The following is a 27211-nucleotide window of genomic DNA, read 5'->3' as shown; positions in this document are numbered from 1 at the left end:
ATAAGCTCTTCAACTAGGAGTTAATTATTGCCTCTCTTGATGGATTTAAATTTTTTCCTTTGTAAAAGGTCTCCACAATGTTAGATGCCTAGTGACGATATGATATACATTAGTAAACAGTGCAAACTGCTGGAGAAACTGGGCACATGGATTCTTAGAATGTTAAAGGTAAGTAGGGCCTTTAGAAGTCATCTAGAGACTGTTAGAGACTCTAACTCAGATCTCCTGTAGCTCAGAGAGGTAAAGTGATTTTACCTAGGCACACAGGGAGCCAATAACTTTCAAAACTATGGACAATTTACACGAGTGACTTCCTTCTCTGTCAAGCACTTAGCATATACAAAATCACATGTAGACGCTAAGAAGAAGGTGGTGGCAGGTAGACTCAAAGATAAAGTAGGCTTGGATCCTGCCCTCTATCAAAGGAGAAAATAAAAAGCAGTAAATAACTTAAGCTTAGGGTAGAAATAGCAGTTCAGGTAGAGATGAGGAAATGTGTTGATCTCCTCTATTTACTAAAACCCTTCTGAGAATATACTACATAATTCAAAATGAATTAGCCCACAAGGACAACCTGAACAGGACGGGAATAACAGTAGATAAAAGATTTAAACACAGCTTTCTTTTTTCTTTTCTTTTTTAAAAGTAGGTGCCACACCCAACATGGGGCTTGGATTTACAACCCTGAGATTTAGAGTCATGTGCTCTACCAACTGAGCTACCCAGGTGCCCCTACACATAGCTTCTAAAAATGAAAAGCAGCAAGACAATGGTAACTGACTTACTAGAAGAGAGAAAGTTAAACCACGTTAAGTATTCACAAAGGGCACCAAAAAGAAGTGAGGCCCTTGGGCCCTATAGTGTAATGGAGAAATTGAAGTTTGGATGAACCACATCCTCTCTCCCTTTCCAACCTATGGTCAGGTGACTACCTCTACTTTCTTAAGTAACAGAAGGTTTATTCTCTAGTGATATTGAACCTGAGAAGATCTGGATTTGGAAACTTGTCAGAGAGGCCAGGGATGAGTAGGCACTGAAAATAGTGGAATTAACTGAAAAGTGAACACTTAGCTTCCAACATCTCTCTCCCTTCCCCCAGCTACTATTTACCAAGACAGAAGCCTGGAAGATTCTTCTCTGGAGAAATAAAAAAGTACCAGAGGAAAAGCCTCCACAAACTAACATTTGCTGGTGGGGGTGGTGACTTTCTCTCTAAGAAAGTCCAGCTTTCGGGGCGCCTGGGTAGCGCAGTCGTTAAAGCGTCTGCCTTCGGCTCAGGGCGTGATCCTGGCGATCCGGGATCGAGTCCCACATCAGGCTCTTCCGCTATGAGCCTGCTTCTTCCTCTCCCACTCCCCCTGCTGTGTTCCCTCTCTCGCTGGCTGTCTCTCTGTCACATAAATAAATAAAATCTTTAAAAAAAAAAAAAAAAAAAAAAGAAAGTCCAGCTTTCCCCATCATCAATCCACAGTAAAGACCACAAGCCAACAAGCCAATGCACGCAGTATGTTTAGGCAAACTTCTTGGTACCTCTTGAATATGAATGGAGACCAAAGAGAATGGAGAAACTTGTAGGAAAATGGAACAGTGAAGATAGCAGAATAAAATGTCAAGAGAGCTAGAATTACAAAATCAGAGATGAGAAACCATTGCATTCATGAAATAAATGAAATATGCTATGTAAAAGAAAGACTAAAAGATTAACAAAATGCTTTTGGAAATTTAAAAAGATGGCAGTTGAAACAAAAAATTCAGGGATGCCTGGGTGGCTCAGTCGGTTAAGCGTCTGCCTTTGGCTCTGGTCGTGATCCCAGAGTCCTGGGATTGAGTCCCGCATCGGGCTCCCTGCTCTGCAGGAAGACTGCCCCTTCCTCTGCCTCTTTCTCTCTGTGTCTCATGAATATATAAATAAAATCTTTAAAAAAAAAATTCAGTAGAAGAATTAGAAGGTGGAATTGATGACATTTCCCAGAAAACAGACTGAATAAAAAGATGGAAAATGTAATAGAGCAGATAATACACACTAAGCAGTACTGTCCAATAGGAATATATTACAAGCCACATTTTTAATTTTGATTTTTTTTAGTAATCACATCAGAAAAGAATAACCAAAATTAATTTTAGTAATATATTCTATCTAACCTAATATATTCAAGATACTGTCATTTCAATATGTAATCAACATAAAAATTATTAATGAAATAGTTTATAATCTTTCTTCATACTGAAGAAGGTAAAAGACCTTCTTCACACTGAGTCTTTTTTTTTTTTTTTTAAAGATTTCATCCACCCATTCGACAAAGATAGAGACAGCCAGCGAGAGAGGGAACACAAGCAGGGGGAGTGGGAGAGGAAGAAGCAGGCTCACAGCGGAGGAGCCTGATGTGGGGCTCGATCCCACAACGCCAGGATCACGCCCTGAGCCGAAGGCAGACACCCAACCGCCCTGCCACCCAGGCGCCCCCACACTGAGTCTTATGACATACCTCAATTTGGACTGTCCACACTTCAAGTGCTCAAAAGCCACAAGTGACCAGAATCTACCATATTGGAAAGCACAGATACAGAAGATCAGTTCAGAAGACCCAATATCTGAATAATGAGAGTTCCAGGAAGAACAAAAGAGAGGAGGACATAGGATTCTGGCAACAGAGTTCTCAACACAAGACAGAGGCTGAAGGACACCACCAGGAGGACAGGTGTGTGGCAGAGAGCTACCAGTTCCTAGTGGGGCTGGAGGACGGAGGCTCCAGAAGGGAGGGCAAAAGAACAAATGTCGTATGTTTAAAAGTTTGGGAAAACTCATTTGTCATCTGTTTAAACAGACAAGCCAAAGCATCTGGGAAGAGATGGATTTATAAAAATTGTTTATAAAAATTAAACAAAAGTATTGAGGCTATTATTACAAGAAAAATAAATAATTGGGGGGAATCAAACATATAATCAGAGTACATTAATTGGCCCAGGAGAACTAAACCCTCAGCTATCATGGTGGGAAGTCAATAAATTATGCTGGAAATTGGGAAATCAAGAAATAAGCAGTGTATGCTTATGACTTAGAAATACGGAGGTAAACACCAGAAGTGGCAAATGAAACAGTTAAAACTATTTCTGGGGGCGCCTGGGTGGCGCAATCGTTAAGCGTCTGCCTTCGGCTCAGGGCGTGATCCCAGCGTTCTGGGATTGAGCCCCATGGGCATCAGACTTCTCCGCTAGGAGCCTGCTTCTTCCTCTCCCACTCCCCCTGCCTGTGTTCCCTCTCTTGCTGGCTGTCTCTCTCTCTCTGTCAAATAAATAAATAAAATCTTAAAAAAAAAAAAAACTATTTCTGGGGAGTGGGACTGGGAGGGTGGTGGGAGTTTTCTGAGTCTTATAACCTTTTATATTAGCTGATTTTAAGAATTCTGCCCATGTACTATTAAAACCAAAAAATTAAAAATGTATCTATAAAAGGTAATAATACTAATATAGATAAATGCTAAGAGAGTTAAGAGTGAAATTATAAACCTCCAGAAGGAGGAGAGTAGGGAAAGTTTCTTAGAGGAACTAGGAAGTAAAGAGACTAGTAATGTCTAGTTTCTTTTTCACGCCTAGGGTAGGAAGGTTTTTTATAGATCCCTAGATATCTGTGAATTTGAAAGGAAAGATGGTAAAAATGCTAATTCCTTTGCAGTTATTCTTCCTTTCTGACTACTCAAGTTGTTGTAATGAGCAATCTTGCTTTTCAAATATGGAGCTAGAAAGATCTTAAACATTATCTAACTCTCTAAAGTCATAATCAACTAAGGGGTTGGGCCCAGTCCCAGTCCCAGATCCACTGCACCAGAATCTCCAGGGGTGAGGCTCAATTATCTGTATTGCGTGGTGTTGTGTTGTATTGTATTGTTCTTTCTTTCTCTTTCTTTCTTTCTTTCTTTCTTTCTTTCTTTATGGAGGGTGATAGAGGCTATTTTTAAAAAAAATTTTTAAAGATTTTGTTTATTTGACAGAGAGAACATGAGCAAGGAGGAAGGGCAGAGGGAGAGGGAGAGACTCCCTGCTGAGCAGGGAGCCCAACTTGGGGCTCAATCCCAGGACCCTGGGATCATGACATGAGTCGAAGGCAGACGCTCAATCGACTGAGCCACCCAGGCACCCCTCAATTGTCTGTATTTTAAAAAGCTCCCCAGTGGATTGGGCAATTATCTAGGAGTAATATGATCCCTCTTTAAGAGCCACTCCTTCATTTTGCAGGTGAGGGAAACTGACATACTGAGAACTTAAACCAGTGGTTCTCAAAGCCTGGTTCTTGGATCAGCACTTGCATCAATATCTGGGAACTGGTTAAAAGTTAGAACTTGTGAATTTGCAGACCACATTCCACACCTATTGAATCACAAACTGTTTTAATAAACCCTTTAGGTGACTCTGATACACATTCAAGTTTAAGAACTATAATGGGTGAAACTATCATACCAGGGTAGCAGTTGGTGTAATAGAAAGCTCATCATCCAATCACATCTCGTTTTATAGAGGAGAAATGGAGAACCAGAAAATTTAAATGACTCACCCACCAGGGCAGCATTACTATCTTGGTACCGGAAGGAAGACAGTGTCTACAAGCTGAAAATGCTAAAGCCAGAAGAGGTGAGACAGCCGGAGCCCTAAATCACATCACTGAACTGCTGTTCTGAACTCAAAACCATGTATTCCCAGATTCCAGTTGTGTGGGACCCTTAATCATCTTCGTTGTTTAAATCAGCATCGGTCAGGTGTTCTATTACTGAGAGCTGAACACATTCTATGTGATCCAGAGGTCTTCTGAAAACTCTCTGCAGTTTTTCACTCTATCTCCTACCTGAGATGACTTAGGCAGCTGTGGCCTATTATATGAAATTCAAACTGAAAGTTTCTGTTGGTCCCTTCCTCTGGGCTCCAATAAGACCTTCTATGACTCCCATTCTGACATCAATTTTGATGTGTGGCTTCCCCTCTACACACCAGCAAGCAATTCTCCAATACCAGCTGGGTGTCCTACAATTTAACTCAGTTCTGACACTATCTACCTGGAGATAGCATCAGATCCCACAGTCAAGGATTCAGTCCTACAAGACTGCCCCCCCACCACAAGCACTTCAGATGCCAGTCGCAAGCTGAGGTTGTCTCTTAATGCCTCTGACAGATCAGAGGTAGATGGGAGGTTCCAATAGCCCCCTCCTTGGGTTTGATTAATTTGCTAGAGCAGCTCACAGAACTCAGAGAAACAATTCACTTACTGGATTACTGGGTTATTATAAAAGGGTTTAACTCAGGAACAGTCAGATGGAAGAGATGCCCAGCTTCAGTGGTTCCTCAGGAGAGCCGCTCTCCCCAGTCTACATGGTTTACCAACCAACTGGAAAGCTCTCTAACGCCCCTCCTTTTCAGTTTTTATGGAGGCTTCATTTCACTGGCATGATTGATTAAATCATTGGCTACTGGTGATCGATTCAACCTCCAGCCTCTCTCCCTTCCCCAGAAGTTGGAGGGTGGGACTAAAAGTTCCAATCTTCCAACCCCAGGGTTGATTCTCCTGGCAATCATAAACTCAGCCACTGAATTGACAAAAAAAGCCACTGAACCGACATAAACTCAGATGTGGTTGAAAGTGGTTTGTTCTGAATATCAAGACACCTTTGGGGGCGCCTTTGTAGCTCAGTCGGTTAAGCGTCTGCCTTCGGCTCAGGTCGTGATCTCAGGGTCCTGGGATTGAGCCCCACATCGGACTCCCTGCTCAGTGGGGAGTCTGCTTCTCCCTCTCTCTCTGCTTCTGCCTCTCAAATGAATGAACAAACAAACAAATAAATAAAATCTTAAAAAAAAAAAAAAAGACACGTTCATCACTCTTTTTTCTCCCAAAGAATTCTTCCCCACCCCCAGGGGTAGAATTTGATGATTCATCAGTTACATGTAACACCCAGTGCTCATTTCATCAAGAGCCCTCCTTAATGCCCATCGCCCAGTAACCCCATCTCTCCACCCAACTCCCCTCTGGCAACCCTGTTTGTTCCCTAGAGTTAAGAGTCTCTTATAGTTTGCCTCCCTTGCTGTTTTCATCTTATTTTTCTTTCCCTTCCCTATGTTCGTGTTTTGTTTCTTAAATTCCACATGAGTAAAATCATATGGTATTTGTCTTTCTCTGACTTAATTTGCTTAGCATAATACACTCTAGTTCTATCCATGTCGTTGCAAATGGCAAGATTTCATTCTTTTGGGTGGCTGAGTAATACTCCACTACACACACACACACACACACACACACACACACACACACACACACACACACATCTTCTTTATCCATTTATCAGTCGATGGACATCTGGGCTCTATCCGTAGTTTGGCTATTATGGATAGTGCTGCTATAAACATTGGGGTGCATGTGTTCCTTAGAATCACTATGTTTGTATCCTTTGGGTAAACACCTAGTAGTGCAATTGCTGGGTCATAGGGTAGCTCTATTTTTAACTTTTTGAGGAAGCTCCATACTGTTCTCCTCCAGAGTGGCTGTACCAGCTTGCATTCCCACCAACAGTGCAAGAGTGTTCCCCTTTTTCTGCATTCTCACCAACATGTATTGTTTCCAGAATTGTTAATTTTGGCCATTCTGACTGGTGGGAGGTGGTATCTCATTGTGGGTTTGATATGTGTTTCCCTGACACCTTTATCGCTCTTATCGCTTAGGAAATTCCAAGGGTTTCAGGAACTTTGTGCCAGAAACAGGACAAAGACCAAATACCTATTTCTTATTACAAATCACAGTATCACAATGACCTTTATCTCAGCACTTGGTCCACTGCAATATAAGAATAAGTTATGGGATCATGAGTTTCTCAACTGTGTGTTCCCAGAGCTTAGCACAGTGCCTGACATATAGTAGGTAGTGAATTAATACTTGCGTCATGAATGAAGAACGGGTCTAACTCTGTTCTTGTTACAAATCAGTATGACTACTGCTCCTCTTTTGTCTATAGGCCCAGCTATTTCCTTACCCAAGGGTTTGCTAACTTCCCTGTATATTTATAAACAATGTAATAGTTTCATTTCCATGTAGCCTTTCCACTAACAGAAACATACAGCTTTTCCTCTGAATCATAGTTTTCCTGCCACCTGTGGGTTGACCATATCTCTGTCTTTGTGGAAGTGGATGTGAAAAGTGGGTATTCAGAAGAGAACTCCCAACTGGGATTAACCTGCAAACTAAACTATGTTCTGCCAGGGGTCTGGAGGGAGTGGAGGGTCTGGAAATAGTTAAAGGGAGTGGAGAGTAAGAGAATCAAGACAGTGGTGTTAGCTGTTCTCCAAGGCTGAGCAAAGTCTATGGTAAGTAGGCTACAGACATCCCAGAGCCAAGCCAAGGCTAAGTTCCAATGACTGGGATCCTTATACTCTAAGTCTTTAAAAAGGAGGTCACCCATCAGAGTACTTAGAGAAGGCTCTGCTTTATGTCTCCTTGGGGATTTCTGATCAGGAAGGGAGACTGTGGTACTGACAGCTTTATCTCAGGGAGGGGGGGCAAACACTAATACGAGCTTCACTCTTCTCCCTGCGAGTCTGCTCAGCTGTGGGTGCTGTCAGCAACCTGCTTGGGGATCTACACTCTTGGGAAGTTGGGGAGTAGGAAAAGCTCACCAAAGTGACTGTTTGGAGCAGGCAAAGACAATGATAGATTACTTTCCTCAATTCTCTCCTGTGTCCACTTTACCTTCGAGACTCAGATAACTCATCCGAAAATCATTTGCCTTTAAAGGAGCAGAAGGGATGTCAAGTGCTGTCTTTCTCCCTGAGATAACCTAACAAATGTCAATTTTCTGCAGTGTCAAATCATCTAGCTCAGCCCGATCACTTTCACGACAGACCCTCATCCCTTTTCCTGGCACACCTGGAACAGGCCCACTGCACAGGAGCTGGCTCCAGTTCTCACAGGCAGACTGCATGGTGCTTCTCGGGGCTTCTGGCTTCTGCAGGTAACCCTGGCCCTGCGGCTCAGCAACACCTTTTCTTCCCTCCGTTCTCCCAGCATTGGGTGGCAGCAGCTTCCTGCAGTTGTTGGTCTCTGGTTGCTTTACCATTTCCTTTTTTTTTTTTTTTTTCTTGTTTCCTTCCTTCCACCACCTGTCCACTTTAGCTTTCTCCATAACTCTTCAGTCCAGCAAGCCCATCACTCCACACAGGCCAGTAACTTCCTTCTTAGATACACGGCACTAAGAAGTTCTGTCTCAACTGCTGGCCTGCCTTCCTTCCATCCCACCATCGTTCAAGTCTCACTCTCCATCTTGTCCCTGAAGTGTCCCAGGTAGCTCTATTCTTATCATCCAAGTCTTTTATGGATTTTCAGCATCTGAATACCACCTCCATCTACCCACAAGTGTTGCAGAGGCAGAGCCTTGCACGATAGATGCTGAAAAAGGTCAAATGCTTGTTTTCTTTGCCCTGCTTGCCAAAGGGAGGGTATGAGCCTAAACCTTGGCTCCACCAATCAGAAACACGCACCCTAGACTGCGACAGGAACTGGTGGTATAGAGCAAGGATGATGATGTAGTGCTTTCTCCGGTGGTAATGGTGGTGGTGGTAGCTAGAGCTCCTAGGACAACCATGGCAGAGAGGGAACTAGCTGTGTGTGGATCCACACTGTTCAAGGGTCAGTTGTGACTCTTTAATCCACTTAAGTCTTGTGTTGTGTGGGATGAGATAGAAATCTATTTTTCTCAATAGGTAACAGACTTTCTGGGCGCTTGGTGGCTCAGTCGCTTAAGTGTGAGCTTTCTACTCAGGTCATTTCATAATCTCAGAGTCCTGGGATTAAGCCCCACATTGCTTCTCCCTCTGCCCCTCCACTCGCACTAATAAGTAAATAAAATCTTTTAAAAAATTTGTAACGGACTTTCCTAATTCCATTTATTTATTATCCATCCTTTACCTCTATCAGGTACGTATGTATCTGTATATACTTGTTTGGGTTTTCTAGTCTACTCCACCAAGTTTAATCTTAGCCAGTTTCACTGTTTTAAATGCAGTTTTAAGTTTCAGTATCCAACTGTACTATCTCCTACATTTATTCTCTCTCTTCCTAATTCCCCATTTTCAAGATTTTCTTGGATAGTCTATTTTTTCCTATATATACAATTTTGATAATTGTGGTATTACATTTATGTATTAATTTGTGAATTTTCATCTTTAAAATATTTTCACTAAGCGTATTGTTTCCTATTTCCCTATACATTCACTGCAATTATCAATTTAAAATTCATTAATCTATTAGTTTCACCTATGTTTTCTTCTACCTTTCAATTTTTTTCTTTCATATTGGTATCTTTGACACAGTTAAAATTTATTTTGGTGTGAGAGGTGAAATAGAGATCCAGCTTTATTCTCCCTCCCCCAATGATTAGCCAGTTATCCCAATATGATTTACTGAATAATCTCTTCCTCCCAAGGGTCTGAAATATCCTTTATCATATACTAAATTCCCATAAATATATATTTGGGTTCACTCCTGAGTTCTATTCTCTTTGATCTTTTATTCTTTTACCATGCATTTAATTACTGCAACTTGACAAAGTTTTAATAGTGAGCAAAACTAGTTTTCCCTCATTACTAGTCTTTTTCATATCCCCATCCCAGTTTAATTTGATTTTATAGTCATTTCCTAAAATTCTCATCTCTCCAACCCTATTGTCTTTTTATTTCATTGAATTTACAAATTGACATAAAAAGAAACCATGTTTTGACATTAGCTTTTCATATATTAGTACAAGTCATTTTTAAAATGTTGTCTTCTATGACTCAGTAGGGATTTATTTTTCCATTATATTTGGTTATTGCTGGCATATAGAAAAGCTGGGTTCTATGTATTAATCTTTTAGGACTGCCGTAACGAAGTACCACAAACTGGGTGGCTTAAACCAACAGAAATTTATTGTCTCACAGTTCTGGTGGCTCGAAGTCTGAAATCGGATCTAAGAGAGAATCTGTTCCATGCCCTTCTTGTAGCTTCTAGTGTCACTTTGGGTTTCTTGGCTTGCATAATCCCAATCTCTTCCTGTGTTGTCATATGGCCTTCTGTGTCTTCACATTGTTTTAGGACACCAGTCATAGACTAAGGGCCTACCTTATTCTACTATGACCTCACCTTAACTAATTACATCACCGAGGATCCTATTTCTAAATAAGGTCACATTCTGTGTACTGGGGGTTTTTAAACATATCTTTTGGGGAGACATAATTCAATCCATAATAATTCTATATATATTTTGTAGCAATCCATTTTAATTACCTCATTCCTTCTAATTATCTCTTGCGTTTACCTGGTACATATCTTGCCCACTGCGTATAGTGAAAATGATGCCTCTTTTTTACTCTTTCTCATTTCATCCTTTTATCTAGTCTCACTGGCCAATACTTAATCACACCGAGTCAACAGGTATTCATTTAAAATTTGAATTACTTAAATGAAACATTTTTGAAAAACCTATCCATTTGTATTTCTTCTTTTATGAATTGTGTGTTTCTATCATTTTTTATTAATTTGAAAGGGCTCTTTGTATGTTAAAAATATTATGACATATATTCCCTCAACACTTTAAAAGAACCTTGTCAACTATCTAGCAGTCAACAGAAAGCAAGAAACAAAATATAAGGTTTTGATCTACTGTCTCATAAATTAATTACACCTTCAGTACAACAGTCCAATACATGAACAAATGCCTCTTGTATTATAAGAGCAATAAGACGAATAGTGGAGTGCAATATAGATTTTTATGAAGCACTCTTGAAAATTTCAAGTACACTAATACTTATAACTTGTTTCATAGTGCACCATTTCTCAACCATTCAATTTCTTCCCAGCTAAAAGCACTCAAAAGAATCTCAAGGACTAAATTATCTGATTAACCCTTTAATGGCAAATGCTTCGCAGCTCTTGCTCATATACATGTCAAGTTTACACTGACATTTAAAGGCCCTAACTTGCAGTCAAAGAAAGGATTAATCTGTTCTTGGTTTATCTAAATGACCAAATAATAAGATTTAAGTGATAACCAGCTGTAGGATATGTCCTTATTAAATTTGATAGGATTTTTAAAAAGCCAAGTAATGTAATGAAGTTTGCAAAGTAATTTAGATTAACCAGGTTTGACTGCTCAATTTGGAAGTGATTCAGTGCACAGGTACAGGCATAGAGACGATTTTTAAATATTGGGCTTTGAATGTTCCTGACCAGAAAATCAAGAAATGTTAAATGAACATTAAAATATATTGTTTTAACCAGCTTTCATTATTCATAATATAAATACATGCTTATTTTAGCAGTTTTTTTTTTTTTTTTAACTTGCCACAAGTTCCACTCCTTCCCAAGGAACTGCTTACACAACTTATGGTACAAAATATAGTACAAAATATGATACAGTACAAAATATGATAAAGGACAGCCTAGTTCTTGAAATTCAGTTAACACTCACCCAAAATGTAAATGTCTCAAAAGCCCAGCCACAAAGCTCTGTCCAGGGGAGTACTTTGATTTACTAGGACTGAATCTTTGTTAGCCAGGTGAAAATACTAGAACTTAGAAATGCTCTCAATGGCATTTATTGGATTTGGTTACTTTAACTCATTCCACATGTTATGGTTCTATTTCTTTGTCCTATACACATTCTTACTTCCTTAGAAATTATGTGCCCTTTGCTATGCAGAAAAATATGGAAAAGTTAGATTTACAACTTGTTTAGAACAATTCTGTCACTTGTCTTTGTTTTGCCTATTTACTCAATGAAAGCCATTATTAGTATGTGCAAGGACTAAGGGCACCTAACAAATATTAAAGGATTATATGTTACAATGACACTTTATACCTGCAATGTGTTTAACTGCACACATTCACAGAGACAACTGCTCTGAGACCTAAGTTTATATATACTATAAACTATTATTTATTTGTGTATAGGAGATAAACAGTTACTCTGTTTATCATAAATAGAGAAAGAGAAAGAAAGACAAAGAGACAATTCTTAGAAGTAGAAGCATTTCATACAATTGTATTAGGGTAGTGTTATTCACAATCCAATAGCAGGTGGTCATAATCATTGTTAAAAAAACAAAACAAAACAAAAAACAACTGAGAAACTGTACATATTAAAGATACTTATTGTTTTATGTATCTGTAGACCTCTGTAAGTATGTACTGGGTCACAAAGAAAAACATGTTTCTTATTGAGGTTTGCGGTAGAAATAGTTTGAAAAGCACTGTATTAAAATATTCTTAAAAAAAAAAAGAAAATCACTATATTATTGTGTTTGTGATGTGATGGTATCCTTCATAGCATTCTTTCTCTCACTCCAGAGCTTTTCACCTCTTGCCTTTCACTTATTCTACAAATGTTTACTCAGCAACTGCTATATGTCGGTTGGGGGTCAGGTATGGGAGAGAAAAAAAGGCAAAGTTACTTTTGGAAATTTCTACCTATTATCCTACTGATACAAGGTTTCAACTAAAAGCTTAAAAAGAAGCTAACACTGAATGAATTAAACTGTTCGTAACTTACTGTGCCTCTTGATGGCCGTGAAAACATTAAGAGGAATGTGTCAAAAACTTCCAGGAATAAGCCTTCACAGGATGTTAAGCTTCTTGCGGCTTCTCATCAATGTCTGGAGAGAGATCCAGTATGAAATCTGTAACTGAGATAGCAATTCTCTAAAGGTGTATTTATTTTCATCTACTTTGTTAATTTCTGCTTTCCTAGGCTTTTTGGCAAGAAAATAATTTTTTTCAGCAACCAAGATTTGGGTCCTGGCTGTAAAACTTCCCTTTCAGAATTACTTTTTTCTGGAGGGACCAATTTTTTTGATTTGAAAATATATGATATTTATGTATTTGGTAGAAGGTTGAAATGAGATTTTTTACATTTTAAAAAATGGTAAAATACTTTCTTTAAATGGTATTTTACTTGGAAAACTAAATATGCTGTCCCCACCCCAAGAAGCCAACCTATTCTGGTGCTTAATACTAACCACAAAATAATCTAGAGTTTTAATTCTCCTGCTACTTAAATCTCTAATATTAAGCAAGCCTTAGTATAAAGTTTTACATTGTAATTACGTTTTTATTTCCTCACTCTTTCCCTCCCCACCTCATATATTTTAAAAATGGCATGTAATATGTTTTAAGATGATGACATTTCAATTTAGAAATGCTTCTGATGTATGTTATTCTATGATGAAGTAATTTTCTGCATGTATAAAGATTTTAAAAATGATGGATTCTGTGCTTTAAAACAACAGAGTACCCTTTAGAAATAACAGCAAGAAGGAATAGTATTATTTTTCTCTTCTCTGATCTTTTTGACAGATTCAATAAATGTTATGGTTTCTAGTGATCATTAGCTACTTTCAAAATCAGACCAATTACCCTAACAAGTGTGATATAGCAGCAAAAATTCAGATTTTGTTATTTTTTCAATTATGAGTTTTAAAGTTTAAATGCTATTATTAGTATTTTAGTTCATTAGATCACTGCTCATGGTAGGCTGATGACTAAGACTCATACAAATTTTCAAGAAATAGAAGAAAACTAAATGCGTTGTCATGTATTTTTAAGAAAATAAACTCAAATTATTAGGTAATTAAGATAATTAATTGGTTTAATAACTATACTGGAAAAATACTTTGTGATAAAATGATAATCTTTTCCAGTCAATCAAGATTATCTAGGTTTGGCTATGGACAGTGCATGCTGGAGCTGGCTCATATCTTACGTTCACTGATGTCATGTTAGTAGCTTGAAATTAGTCACAGCAGGAGTATTTATACCACAGAAGGAAGAGGCTCCCTTTCCATTTTTAAGATCCGTTAAACATTTCCCAGTACACCATTATTATTCCTTTAAAATACAATTCAATTTTGTTCATAAGTATCTTACTTGAAGATCTAAATCAATGATGTTTTTTGTATAAATTGTTCTGGAAAAAGATTTACATGTTTCCATTAGTTAATAGTAATGGAAATGTTAGACTTTCACTGTGAAGGGATAAATATGTGAGGCCTTATTCACAGAGAAATTCTTCCTTTCTTTTGAGGAAGTCGTACCCTATTCAGAATAAACTGTTCAAAATTTGGATTTTTATCTAAAAGTAAAGGTATCCCATTTTTAACTCAATCCACACTTATGAAGCAAAATACCTAGACTTCAAAGAGAACCTAACAGATTTTAACTTTCTGTCAAAAATGTCTATGATTTAATGATAAAAGGTTAATTAAAAATATTTTGTGAAGTACGAAATAAACAATTTTATTAGACGAACTCATTTATTTGACACATTAAATTAGGCAAAGAAAAATATATGCAACTGCATAAAAAGAATCACATTCTCATACTACTTGAACATACAGCAGTGGTCAAAAATAATGAATTGTGGAATGGATCCCAGGATTTAATGCAAAAAACACCCTGTACAGAAAAACTTCAGGCTTCTAACTTCACTGAATCCAATACTAAACGTGCTTCCTTATATTCCTCAGTTTCTTCCAAGTCTTTTTCACTCTCCTGAAATGAAATATAATAAAAATTAGATTTCTCCTTCTCAAACTTCAGTGCTCTGTTATTTACTCAAATATTATAAACCATCAATATAAAGAGCTCAAAAAGTAAAACAAAAGGATTCCAAACCTCATCTAAATTTTGTACAATTTCACAGATTTCTCAGTTTTCTTCTTTCGTTATAGGTAACAGAAGAAACAACAGGTTTTGTTGTTTCACTGTATAGCATTCTCACAGAGTGTGAAAAACGGGGTCATCTAGACAATCAGCATTCAATATCTAAATAAAACACCAGAAAAATTAAAAAAAACTTATTCTCATTTTGTCAACCGGTCACCATACGAAAAGGATTATTAATGGCCTAAAAATAAAAATGCTTTACTAAAATTGTCACATATATGATAACATTCAGACCATAATAATCCTCCCAACTACCCACAATGACAAAGAAGGCTAGTGGTGTCACACCAGAGATAAGTATAATCTTTGAATTAGAAAACCAAACTGTCTGCTTATTAATGAGTATTATGTATCATACTACAAGGAAACAAAATACTAACATCTTTTATTTTTTGATACTTAAAGATTGAGTTCTTCCTTGATACTTTATACATAAAGCTCTTTCTAATATATATTATTATGCTAAAAGACTAATGAAATAATATCATCTAAGTTATTCTGCATATGAACTTTTGTTTAATTTTTACTTAAGTAAAGCTATGATCAGTTATTTGTGTCAGGGTAATAAAAGTTGGAGATGTACAAATAGTTACAGAGCAGAGGGAATAAAATATGTGTATTTCTTTAATATGAAAACTTAAAGCAAAAGGAGACTTTGCTTAACTCAGACTATAGGCAAACCTCTATATTACATCTAAACATGTCTCTGTTCTATGTTACTAAGTATAAGCTCTTTGAGGGTAGAAATATTGTTGAATACATCCATACACATAAATATATCATCCAAAGACAGTATTATTTTTTTCAAGCAATTTCTATTACTTTTTCAGCTGCTAGATTCACGAGAGAAAAAAGCATTTAAATTGTCAGGAAATAAAAATGGTGCTTCTGTCTCAGTATTTTAATATAGTAATTATTTCCTGCTTTCATCTATCTTTTATTTCAAAACCACAGCTTTATTTTTGGCTGTTAAGGAGAGTTATCCTGACTTTGAAGGGTTCCTATAGATAAATATGGAGTTCTGTGTCAAAATTAAAGTAAAATGTGAACATATCTTTGTTTTTTCTTACAGATTTAGTCCTAATATTATTTTGGTGGGAAAACAAATGTCATTCTTTTTCAAAGAATACATACAATCACCCTGAGAAAGCCTCGCAAGATTTTTGTTACAGAAGGCACAGCTATGAATGATGAGACAGCTAGCAGCTAGTTAATATTAGCTCGAGAAACAGAAACATAAAATGAGATTAGTAAAGGAAATATTAGAATTCACCAAATTATCATCAAACAGCAAAAACAACTGGCTTGAATATAGTATTATGTAGTTATCTCTGTTAAGAAATAAGAGGACTGGGTCGCCTGGGTGGCGCAGTCGATAAGCGTCTGCCTTCGGCTCAGGGCGTGATCCCAGAGTTCTGGGATCGAGCCCCACATCAGGCTTCTCCACTAGGAGCCTGCTTCTTCCTCTCCCACTCCCCCTGCTTGTGTTCCCTCTCTCACTGGCTGTCTCTCTCTGTCAAATAAATAAATAAATAAAATCTTAAAAAAAAAATAAGAGGACTTTTGTTTTTACAATCTTTTATAAAATGATTCTGCCACTGTATCACAAGGCATTTATACTAGGAAGTATGATAACAGTGTTATCCAGCTCCAAGTTAATATGAAAAGATTGCCTATATTACAAAGTGTTTTTTCCTCTCAAACTGAATAAGGTTTGATTCTAAAAGAATTCCAGATCCTTTTCATAAGGGCCCAAATTCACTTGAAACATTTGGATCTTTTAAAATTTTAAACAGTCTACTTATCTTTAATGTGCCAAAAAAAGATCTTTATGTATAAATACTAAATATTTCAAGATACTGCTGGACAATGTTAGTGCCCTGAATATCTACCATAATAACTCAAATATACTTAACTAAGTTTAAATAAATGGAATAAACATGCTGGTTATAGTCCTTCTACTGGAGGCTAATTAAAACACAATTTAATCTCTATTAATTACTTTAAAATATACTGGTACACAGGGCAAGTGAACAAAAAATGTCCCTAACTACTTTACAGCATTGAATACTTAAGATTCTGGACTTCCATGTATTAGACGGAAAGAGTATTTAAATAGAACACAGAGAAGAATTTACTTACTAGTAACTGCAGAAGATCAGTATGTGCAGCTTCCAACCTGCGCTGGCAATCTGGGATCATCATCCGGGACTCTTGCAGGATCTCTGCCTATAATGAAAATCTCTGTGAGACAAGCAGAGATAGCAGAACTTATGCGTTTAGCTCACACCTCTGTAAATATTTAAAATGAGTTAGAGGAATCAGGAAAAAATTATAGGTATGTTAAATAGTTCAATATTTTTAAAAAGCAGTTCAATATTTTAATTTAAATTGTGATTATTAGACGTTAGAAAGAATAACTATCATACTGTAAAATATTCTAAGTACAAGTTTTAAATCATTTAGTAATCACCTTCTCATGCTAAGTGAAAATTAACTGGAAAAGCTTTTCATAGAGCATTTATTTAAAAAGCCTATTTAAAATAAACTATTTTTCCCGCTGTCACAAAGCACCTTTATCCAAAATGAGATCAGCTGGTTATATAAATATCTCCTGCATCTTCTGAGTAATAAAGAAAAACAGTGTTCAGATAATATCACATGGAGATAATTACTGCATGAAAAAAGTTATTGAGTTATTGATCACATCGTGTGCACACTGCAGGAGGTTCTCACTGAAAGACAGAGGTAAAGAAAAATGAAAAGCAAAGACCAGCAGGTTCATATTTTTGATGCTTATCATGCATAAAAAGTTATTACTTATCCTTGTGCTTCATTTTAGGAGAGAGATTATTCTCCCCATGCACTTTGAGCCAAATTACCAACCTGGCACCCCTCTGAATCTAACTTCTGCCTATACCTCCTGAAGACAGACACAACAGAATTAAACCCAAGAATATTTATTCAGGAGAGTATTTCTGGACTTAAAATACATCATTCAAAGCTGAACTGTAAAATATCAAATCATAAAAGAAAAAATCAAATCAATCACTGAGAAACCAATCAGTAGGAGGGTAAATAAATTAGTGTCAGATGTCCCTCAAATCAGTCTTTTTCCTAAAGTGGTAGGAAGCTTTATATCCTTAAACTATTCTCAGAGACACAAAGATCATTTAAACATTCGTCTCCAAAAAACAGTCTTTGGTCAAATACCTTTGGTTAAATGGGTACAAATTCCGGACTTCTACTAATAAGCTTTATTACCTACCTCATATAAAATAAAAAGGAAAGACATAACTTAATGGTAATCATATTATATTTTAATATAAACTTTAGTAAGTCCTTTTCATTCTTCCTTTCCCTAATGGTTTTGTCATAACTCACACTGTAAACAAAAATCAGAAGCGTAATAAACAAGGATGCTCTCTATCCACATCTATTTTCTCAGGTGAAAACCTACTGTTGAACCTCTTTTACTAACAGGACACTGGCTGAAAACTTTAGACACAGGATCATGACTTTACCTCACTGCTAATCACTGTTTTTATGTATTATTATTATTTTTTAAAGATTTTATTTATTTATTCGACAGAGATAGAGACAGCCAGCGAGAGAGGGAACACAAGCAGAGGGAGTGGGAGAGGAAGAAGCAGGCTCATAGCGGAGGAGCCTGATGCGGGGCTCGATCCCATAACGCCGAGATCACGCCCTGAGCCGAAGGCAGATGCTTAACCACTGTGCCAGCCAGGTGCCCCTATGTATTATTTTTCCCGCTGTCACAAAGCACCTTTATCTGGTTAGTATGAATACATGTGAAAAATCAGTGATAGGCACATTTCACTGGATACATGATTCATATTTCTTCCTTATGGACTTCCCTCAAGAACAGCTTATAGGAATTAAAACAAGATGAAATGAATACAAAGAATAAGATCAAAAGTATAAGTTGAAATGTATATGTGTAAGAAGTTTTTTGAAAGCTTTAGTATTGTCAGTGAAATGAACTTTAAGTAATGCTGCCCAAAATAACTTCTATTCATTATTATTCTACCCATTATTATTGAGCAAGAATCCTCATTTATCTATCAAAACAGGACTATGACGTAACTAGTGCCAAATATCAGTCTCTCCCATATACCAGCTCCAATTCATTCAATAAGCTTACTATGTATCTATAGGATGCCAGGCACAAGGGATGCAAAGATGAATAAAAGAAGGTTCCTGTCTTCCATTCCAGTACAGGAGTATAAACATGAAAATAAACATTTGACATAGCTTCAAGAAGACTATGCCACTGGCAGCCAAAGGCATACAGTAGTACACTGATGACTACGATGCGGAATCCATAAACCACATCTCTATCAAGGCCATTGTTACTTTACCTCGTAACAGTGAATTACAACTGTCAGGAATAATTTTAAAAGACCTTATATAAGGTGTGATTATATAGGAAAGAAACTCCTCAAAATACCTGAACTAAAGTAAATGAGTATTATCATTCAAAGTGTTCCCCTTGGGAAGGAGTCACTCGAATGGAGCCTCTGTTTAAAATATCTGAATAAATCCTCAGTTTATTCTAATGCTGATTACGACCAGACTGAGTTTAAGTCAGGATCTTGGCACAGATTGGGACATACAAGGAACCTTAGGTAACACAAGAAGATGTGGTTCTACTCATGTCTTACTGTTTTTAAAACAAGTTATGATTTTTTGGGGGGAAAGTTATTCAGGTAAAATGGAAGTTTGGGGAGGCTTAGCAAGGCTCAAATTATATCAATGATAAATTACAAACTAAAATCTGATCAATTACCTTTATAATCAGATGTATATAAGTTAGAAGGGAAAAGCCCTAATTGGCAGATTTTCATTTTTTTGCAGAAGAGTTCTGTGAAATAATCTGGCCAATGTTAAGCTGTTTTGCTACTGCTCAACTGAGATAAGATTTCTAGCTTCTTTAACGATCCATTCACCCAGGGCTGGCTATAGCTAAAATAATATACAAGCACTCAAATATTGGATATTGGCTGCCTCTGGAACCAATGGTAACTGCATTAGTTTGCCAAACTGAGCTTTATAGTAGTTCAGAGATTACTGTAACAATCGTTAAGTCTCCTTTTACACAGAGGTAAAATAGTAATATGCTAATAAACATGTTAAGAAATCCATCTGAAGAGAGAGAGACAGAGAGAAAATGGTAACTATGTAAGGTGATGGATCTGTCAAGTAGCCTGGTTATGGTCAATATTTCACAAAGTATACATTTATCAAATCATCAAGTTGCACAACTTAAATACACACAATTTTAGACTGTCAACTATACCTCAGTAAAGCAGGGGAAAAAAGATAAAGACACTCTGACTGAGAAACAAATGAAGAATCAGAGTCAGAAGGGACCTAAAGTGGTCATCTACTGTAGGCTCCTCAATTTACAAATGAGAAAGTTGAGTCTCAGAGTAACTAGCTAGTTAATAGCGTCTGAGTTAAAACCCATGACTCTGATTTCAACTCAAGCATATGAACGAGTGATAGTGGTAGCCAGACTCTAAGAAGGCCTCCAATGATCCTCCTTTTGTATCACTGCCTCCCACGCTACATTTGGGTTGGGCCTGTGACCAATAGAATGTGGCAGACAATGGCTTTCTAGAACTTAAGACTTGAGGCTAAGTCTTTTGAAGCCTAATAGTTTCTACATGGGCCTCTTGAAATGCCTACATTTTGGAAACGCTTCTCTCAGGACTCAGTTGTCACGCTGTGAGATGCTCTGAAGGATGGATGGAAGGAAGACAGGAAGAAAGGAAGGATGGAAGGAAGGAATTTGACTTGTGTTTTGTGGTTATTGCTGAATGATTAAGGATATATAATGAATTCCATGAGTAAAAAATAGTCTGGGCCCTTAAACCTTAAGATGTCAATAATTACTTAAAGTATAAATGGTCTAAATCCACCAGTTCAAAGACAGATTCATAGATTGGACCCAAATATATGGTGCCTACAAGAAACCCACTTCAAACAAAATGAAACAGAGAGTTGAAAATAAAAGGATGAAAAAAGACGTACCAAGCAAACATTTAAAAAATAAAAGAGTGGCTATATTAATAATGGATAGACTTCAGAGTAAAAAAATATATTAGAGACCAAGAGGAATGTTACATAATAATAAAATGATCAATTTACCAAGAAAAAAACATGGTGATCCCTAAATGTGGATGCACTAAGCAAGAGAGTTTTGAAATACATAACACAAAAACTGATAAAGCTAAAAGGAGAGAGATAAAACCACACAAGCTGAGGATTTCAATACCTCACTCCGGTACAAGTAGTAGAAGTATGAGACCAAGAAAATCAGCAAAGATATAAAAGAATGAATAATGCCATCAACCAGTAAGATCTAAATGACATTTACAGAACACTAGGCCTAAGAAAGGAACATACAAATACTTTTCAAGCACCCGTGAAACCTTCATGGCAGGGGGACCTGGGCGGCTCAGTTGATTAAGCGTCTGACTCTTGGTTTCAGCTCAGGTCATGATCTCATGGGCTGTGGGTCGAGCCCCATGTTGAGCTCCCTGCTCAGTGTGGAGACTGCTTGAAAGATTCTCTCCCTCTGCCCCTCCCCCTACTTACATGTGCACACACGCTCTCTCTCAAATAAATAAATCTTAAAAAAAAAAAAAAAAGAAACATTCATTGCAGTATACCATAGCCTAGGTCAAACAACAACAACAACAAAACAAACAAAAATCTCAACAAATGTAAATATTAAATAAAATAACTGAAATAATACATAGGGCATGTATGACTATAATGAAAAACAACATACTTGTAAATAACCCATGAGTCAATAAGGAAGTCTCAAAAGAAAAAGAAATACAGAGATAAATGAGAATGAAAATATAGCATGTCAAATGTAGGATTCAGTTAAAGCAGTGCTGAGAGGGAAATATACAGCAGTAGATGCTTATGGTAGGAAAGAGCAAGGATGTCAATATAAAAATCTAAGTTCTTACATCACAAACCTAGAAAAAGAAGAGCAAAACAAACCCAAAACAAGCAGAAGGGAATAATAAAAATTAGATGAGAAATCAGTGACAGAAAAAAAAAATTGATGAAACAAAGAGCTGAGTTTTTAAAAAACTGATAAATTTCTATTAAGACTGACAAAGTGAGAAGGCACAAATCACTACTATCAGTAACAAAAAAAGGTCTTATCTCCATAGATCTTGAAAGCATTAAAGGAAACAAATAGAGAATTGAGTTAAAATGGTGGAAAACCATGCCAGCATCACCTTGATTCCAAATGCAGACAGAGACCCCGCTAAAAAGGAAAATTACACACCAATATCCCTGATGAACATGGATGCAAAAATTCTCAACAAAATACTAGCAATTGAAAGAAAAAAAATACCATGAACAATTTTATAATACTGTTCATAATACTGTTCATATAAAACTGCTCATGGATTCACCATGTAGTTCTTAAGAAACTAACCAACTCCTTGAAAACTACAAAGCACCAAAACTCAATGATAACCTGAACAGTTCTACAATCATGAAAGGAATTGAATGTGTAATTAAAAAGATCAGAAATAAAACTCTCCAAGCCTTGATGGTTCCATTGGACAATTTTATCAAATATTTAAAGAATGGAAACTAAATTTACACAAATCCTTCAAGAAAGAGAACAGGGAACATGTTCTGATGAATTTTATGAGTGGAGCATTAACCTGATACCAGAACCACACAAAGACAGTATAAAAAGAGAAAACTGCAGACCACAAACTTAGATGCAAAATCCTCAACAAAGTATTAATAAATTGAATCCAGCAATGTATGAAAAGAATTATATACCACAATCAAGTGATCAAGCAGGTATAATACAAGACTGGTTCAACATTTAAAAATCAGTCCATGTAATCCACAATATCGATAGGCCAAAGAAGAAAATGCATATGGTCTTATCAAATGAGACAGAAAAAGCATGTGACAAAACCCAAAATACTCATTCATGACAGAAACACTCAGCAAACTAGAAATAAAGAACTTCCTCAACTTAAAAAACACTATTTACCAAAAATGTACAGCTAACATTTTATACTTAATGGTAAAAGACTGAATGCTATCTCCCTAAGATTGGGAATAGGTGAGATGTCCACTCTCACCACTCTTATTCAACACAGTACTGTAAGCCTTAGCCAGAACAATCAGGTAAGAAAAAGAAATGACATACAGGTCGAAAAGAAATATACTGTCTCTATTTACAAATGATGATTGTCTATGTAGAAAACCAAAAGGAATCTACAAAAAACTCTTAGAAACTAGAGAGTTCGGCAAGGTCACAGGTTATAGGATCAACACACAAAAAAATAAATGCACTTCCATATCTAATAGCAAAATATGTATGTGGACCCAAAACTAAAAACAATACAATTTACAATGTTTTCAAAGAAAATGAAATACTCAGGTATAAATCTAACAAAACATGCAGCATCAGTATGTTGAAAATTACAAAATGCTGACAAAAGAAGTCAGACCTAAATAAACTGGAAAGACCTGATATAGTAAAGACATCAATTCTCTCCGAATTGATACATATGTTTTGTTTTGTTTTTTAAAGCAGGCTCCATGCCCAGTGTGGAGCCCAATAACGGGGCTTGAACTCATGACTGTGAGATCAAAACCTGAGCTGAGACCAAGAGTCAGATGCTTAACCGACTGAGCCACCCAGGTGCCCCCAAATTGACATATAGGTTCAATGCAATTCCTATCAAAATCTTAGCAAGATGTTTTATAGACATTGGCAAAATTATTTTAAAATTTTTATGTTAAGGCAAAGGAAGTAGAATAGCTAAAACAATAAAAAAAAGAAAATGAGAGAACTCACTCTCTCACAATTAAAGCTTTCTTTATAGCTACAGTAATCAAGACAATGTGGTATTGGTAAATGAATACATCCAGGTTAATGGATCAAAAGAGAGAAACCAAAAATAGACCCACACAAATATGTCCAATGGGTTTTTAACAAAGGTACAAAAGCAATTCAATGGCGGAAGGATAACCTTTTCGACAAACATTGCTGGAGGAACGAGGCTCCTCTAGGTAAGAAGATGAATCAATGAATCTCAAACTAAACCTCACCCCTTAAATACAAATTAATTCAAGACTGATGAAAGCCTTAAATGTAAGACATAAAACCACAGACATTTTAGAAAAAAATGTAAAATCTTCGGGACCTAGAACTAGGCACAAAGGCCTTAGACTTGAGACCAAAAGTATAATTCACAAAAGGAAGTATTAGCCATAAATTAGATGTTCTCAAAATTAAAAACTGTTGCTCAGTGAAAGACCCTACTAGGATGCTAAAAAGACAAATTACAGACTAAAAAAATATTTGCAAACCACATATCCATCAAAGGGCATTTATCTAGAATATACAAAGAACTCTCAAGACTCAAAAGTGGAAAAACAAAGAATCCCATTAAAAAGTGGACAGAAGATGGCTCAGTCAGTACAGCATGCAACTCTTTATCTCTGGGTTGTGATTTCAAGCCCCATGTTGGGTGTAGAGATTACTTTAAAAAATAAAATCTTAGGGGCACCTGGCTGGCTCAGTTGGAAGAGTGTGTGACTTGATCTCAGGGTCGTGAGTTCAAGCCCCACACTGGGTGTGGAGATTACTTACATAAATAAAAAACTTTAAAAAGGGGGGGCAGAAGACATGAACAGACATTTCACTGAAGAGGAATACAGACATAAATAAGGAAATGAGAAGACGTTCAACATTAATTAAAAGCACAATCAGATATCACTATACATCTACCATGTAGGTAATGGCTAAATGCTCAAATAAAAAATAGTGCTAAAACCAAAGGCTAGTGAGGATGTAGAGAAATCAAATCATTCACACATCACTGGTGGGAATGTAAAATAGTATAGCCACTCTGGCAAAGAGTTTGGCAGTTTCTCTTAAAACAAAAAATGTACTAATACAACACAGCAACTTCTTGGGCTTTTATCCCAGTAAAATGAAAATTTATGTTCATGCAAAAATTGTCTATGAATGTTCATAGCAGTTTTTTCTGTAAGAGCCCAAAACTGGAAACAATCCTTGTGTTCTTCAATGGTTACACTGTGATATATCCATACCATGGAATACTACTCAGCAATAATAAGGAATAAAGCTGATACACTCAGTGACTTCAGTGGACCTCAAGGGAATTATGCTAAGTGGAAAAAGTCAATTTCAAAAGGTTACATACTGTATGATTCTTCAAAGAATATTAATTAGCTAAGAACTCGGGTGGAGAAGACAGGGGCTACAAAGACGCAGCACAAAACAGTTTTTTGTGGAATAGTTTTCCATCTTGACTGTCATGGTAGTTAGACATTCTACACGCGATAGAATCGTATGGGACTATATATATAAACACACAATATATATACAGATACACACAAATGAGTCCATGTGTAACTACTGAAATATAAATAAGCTCTGTGGTGTACCAATGTCAATTTCATGGTCTGGATACTATAATTATAATTATATAAGATGCTAACATTGTAGGATGAATAGTGAGGGGTATATGTGACCTCCCTGAACATTTACTGCAACTTCCTATAAATCTGTAACAAAAGTACATCTGTAACAAAACACAAGTGTATAAATAGAGCACCATTTATAAACCTGAGTACAGGTAACAAAATACAATAATATTGCACCACTACAAGTTATTTTAAATAATATTTTTATTATTGATAAAAGAAATATGGTGTTTCTTGCAGAATCAGTCTTTTGAAAGACACCTGGTAAAATTCCTCTTTTAAACTGAAGCTCCTAAAGGGGATCCCTCCTACATTGTTGGTGGGAATGCAAGTTGGTACAGCCACTTTGGAAAACAGTGTAGAGGTCCACTAAAAAGTTAAAAATTGAGCTACCCTATGATTCAGCAATTGCACTACTGGGTATTTACCCCAAAGATACAGACGTAGTGAAGAGAAGGGCCATATGCACCCCAATGTTCATAGCAGTATTGTCCACAATAGCTAAACTGTGGAAGGAGCCGAGATGCCCTTCAACAGATGACTGGATTAAGAAGTTGTGGTCCATATATACAATGGAATATTACTCAGCCATCAGAAAAAACGATCACCCAACATTTGCAGCAACATGGACAGGGCTGGAGGAGATAATGCTAAGTGAAATAAGTCAAGCAGAGAAAGAGAATTATCATATGGTTTCACTCATTTATGGAACATAAGAAATAGGAAGATCGGTAGGAGAAGGAAGGGAAGAATGAAGGGGGGTAAACAGAAGGGGGAATGAACCATAAGAGACTATGGACTCTGGGAAACAAACTGAGGCCTTCAGAGGCGAGGGGGGTGGGGGATTGGGACAGGCCAGTGATGGGTATTAAGGAGAGCACATATTGCACGGTGCACTGGGTGTTATATGCAAATAATGAATCATGGAACATTGCATCAAAAACTGGGGATGTACTGTATAGTGACTAATATAACAAAATAAAAATTATTAACAGTGAAAAAACCCAAAAAACTGAAGCTCCTTATTATTTTCTATATACTTAGAGAAAAAAAAAATTTCCCCTTCATTTTTAGGAAAAAGAAATATCCAATTGTGAATGTTAACTCCTGTTTCAGTAAATCACAAAAAGATGTGTATCTTTCTCAAAAAGAAAATTTTCACAACACTGCAATTATATGTAATAACTGTAAATCCTTATTGGGAAAATTGTACCAATTTGACTTTTTAATGTTACTTCTGGAAAATAAGAGATGAGTCATGCCTCAGGTGAAATAAGAGGGTTATGTTTGATTATCACTGTTAGTCATTTCTGTGGCAGATTAGGTTTAAAAAAAACAAAAGACCAGAATACCTTTACTGGTGGAGGGCAAAATCCTCTGTATCTATCTCTAATTGGGATGAGGAGAGTAGAAAAGAAGAGGGATATCATTAGCAGAGGATTAAAATCATTTTGCGCAGTATTTGAAGGTTGTGTTATATTGTTTAGCCCAAAAAGAAAAGGACAGCAGAATAACTCTTTGGCTGACTGGTATTTTGGCCTCTTAGGGTCTTCTGCCTAGTTACTTAATTTACAAGAACCAAAATTAGGCCTAATCTAGGAAAGACCAATTTTGACAACCAAATAGGTAAGAAGTTTGGTAGGGACTGACAGTATAATAAATGTGTTATTACTTTTTTAAAAAGATTTGTTTATTTATTAGAGAGAGAGAGGGTGTGGGGGAGGGGGGAAGAGGGCAAGAGAGAATCCCGAGCAGACTCCCCACAGAGGTCAGAGCCCAATGTGGGGCTCGATCTCATGACCTTGGGCTTACAACCCTGAGATCACGACCTGAGCCAAAACCAAGAGTTGGACACTTAACTGACTGTGCCACCCAGGCACCCCAAAAATGTGTTCAGAAGATCCATGAAAGCCAGAGCAAAATGGATCCACATGAGATAAGAGCCAT

The 27211-nt window shown here is 36.8% G+C and overlaps 1 protein-coding gene across 1 annotated transcript in view; it reads right to left on the bottom strand.

Moving 5' to 3' along the window:
- Window positions 1-14280: 14280 nt before the first annotated feature.
- TBCA (tubulin folding cofactor A) overlaps window positions 14281-27211 on the bottom strand; it is a 78174-nt gene continuing 65243 nt past the window's right edge. The window contains exons 3-4 of the mRNA XM_045796419.2: window positions 16868-16954; window positions 14281-14551 (exon numbers count right to left, since the gene is read on the bottom strand). Coding sequence (XP_045652375.1) covers window positions 14471-14551; window positions 16868-16954 — 168 coding nt within the window. The 3' untranslated portion in view covers window positions 14281-14470. The remainder of the gene's footprint in view (window positions 14552-16867; window positions 16955-27211) is intronic.

The sequence above is a fragment of the Ursus americanus genome, chromosome 5, assembly GCF_024610735.1.
Source record: "Ursus americanus isolate L20-20 chromosome 5, mUrsAme1.1.p, whole genome shotgun sequence".
NCBI classification, from domain to species: domain Eukaryota; kingdom Metazoa; phylum Chordata; class Mammalia; order Carnivora; family Ursidae; genus Ursus; species Ursus americanus.
Note: the sequence above shows the minus strand (reverse complement) of the source record. Positions and strands in the feature narration are given on the sequence as shown.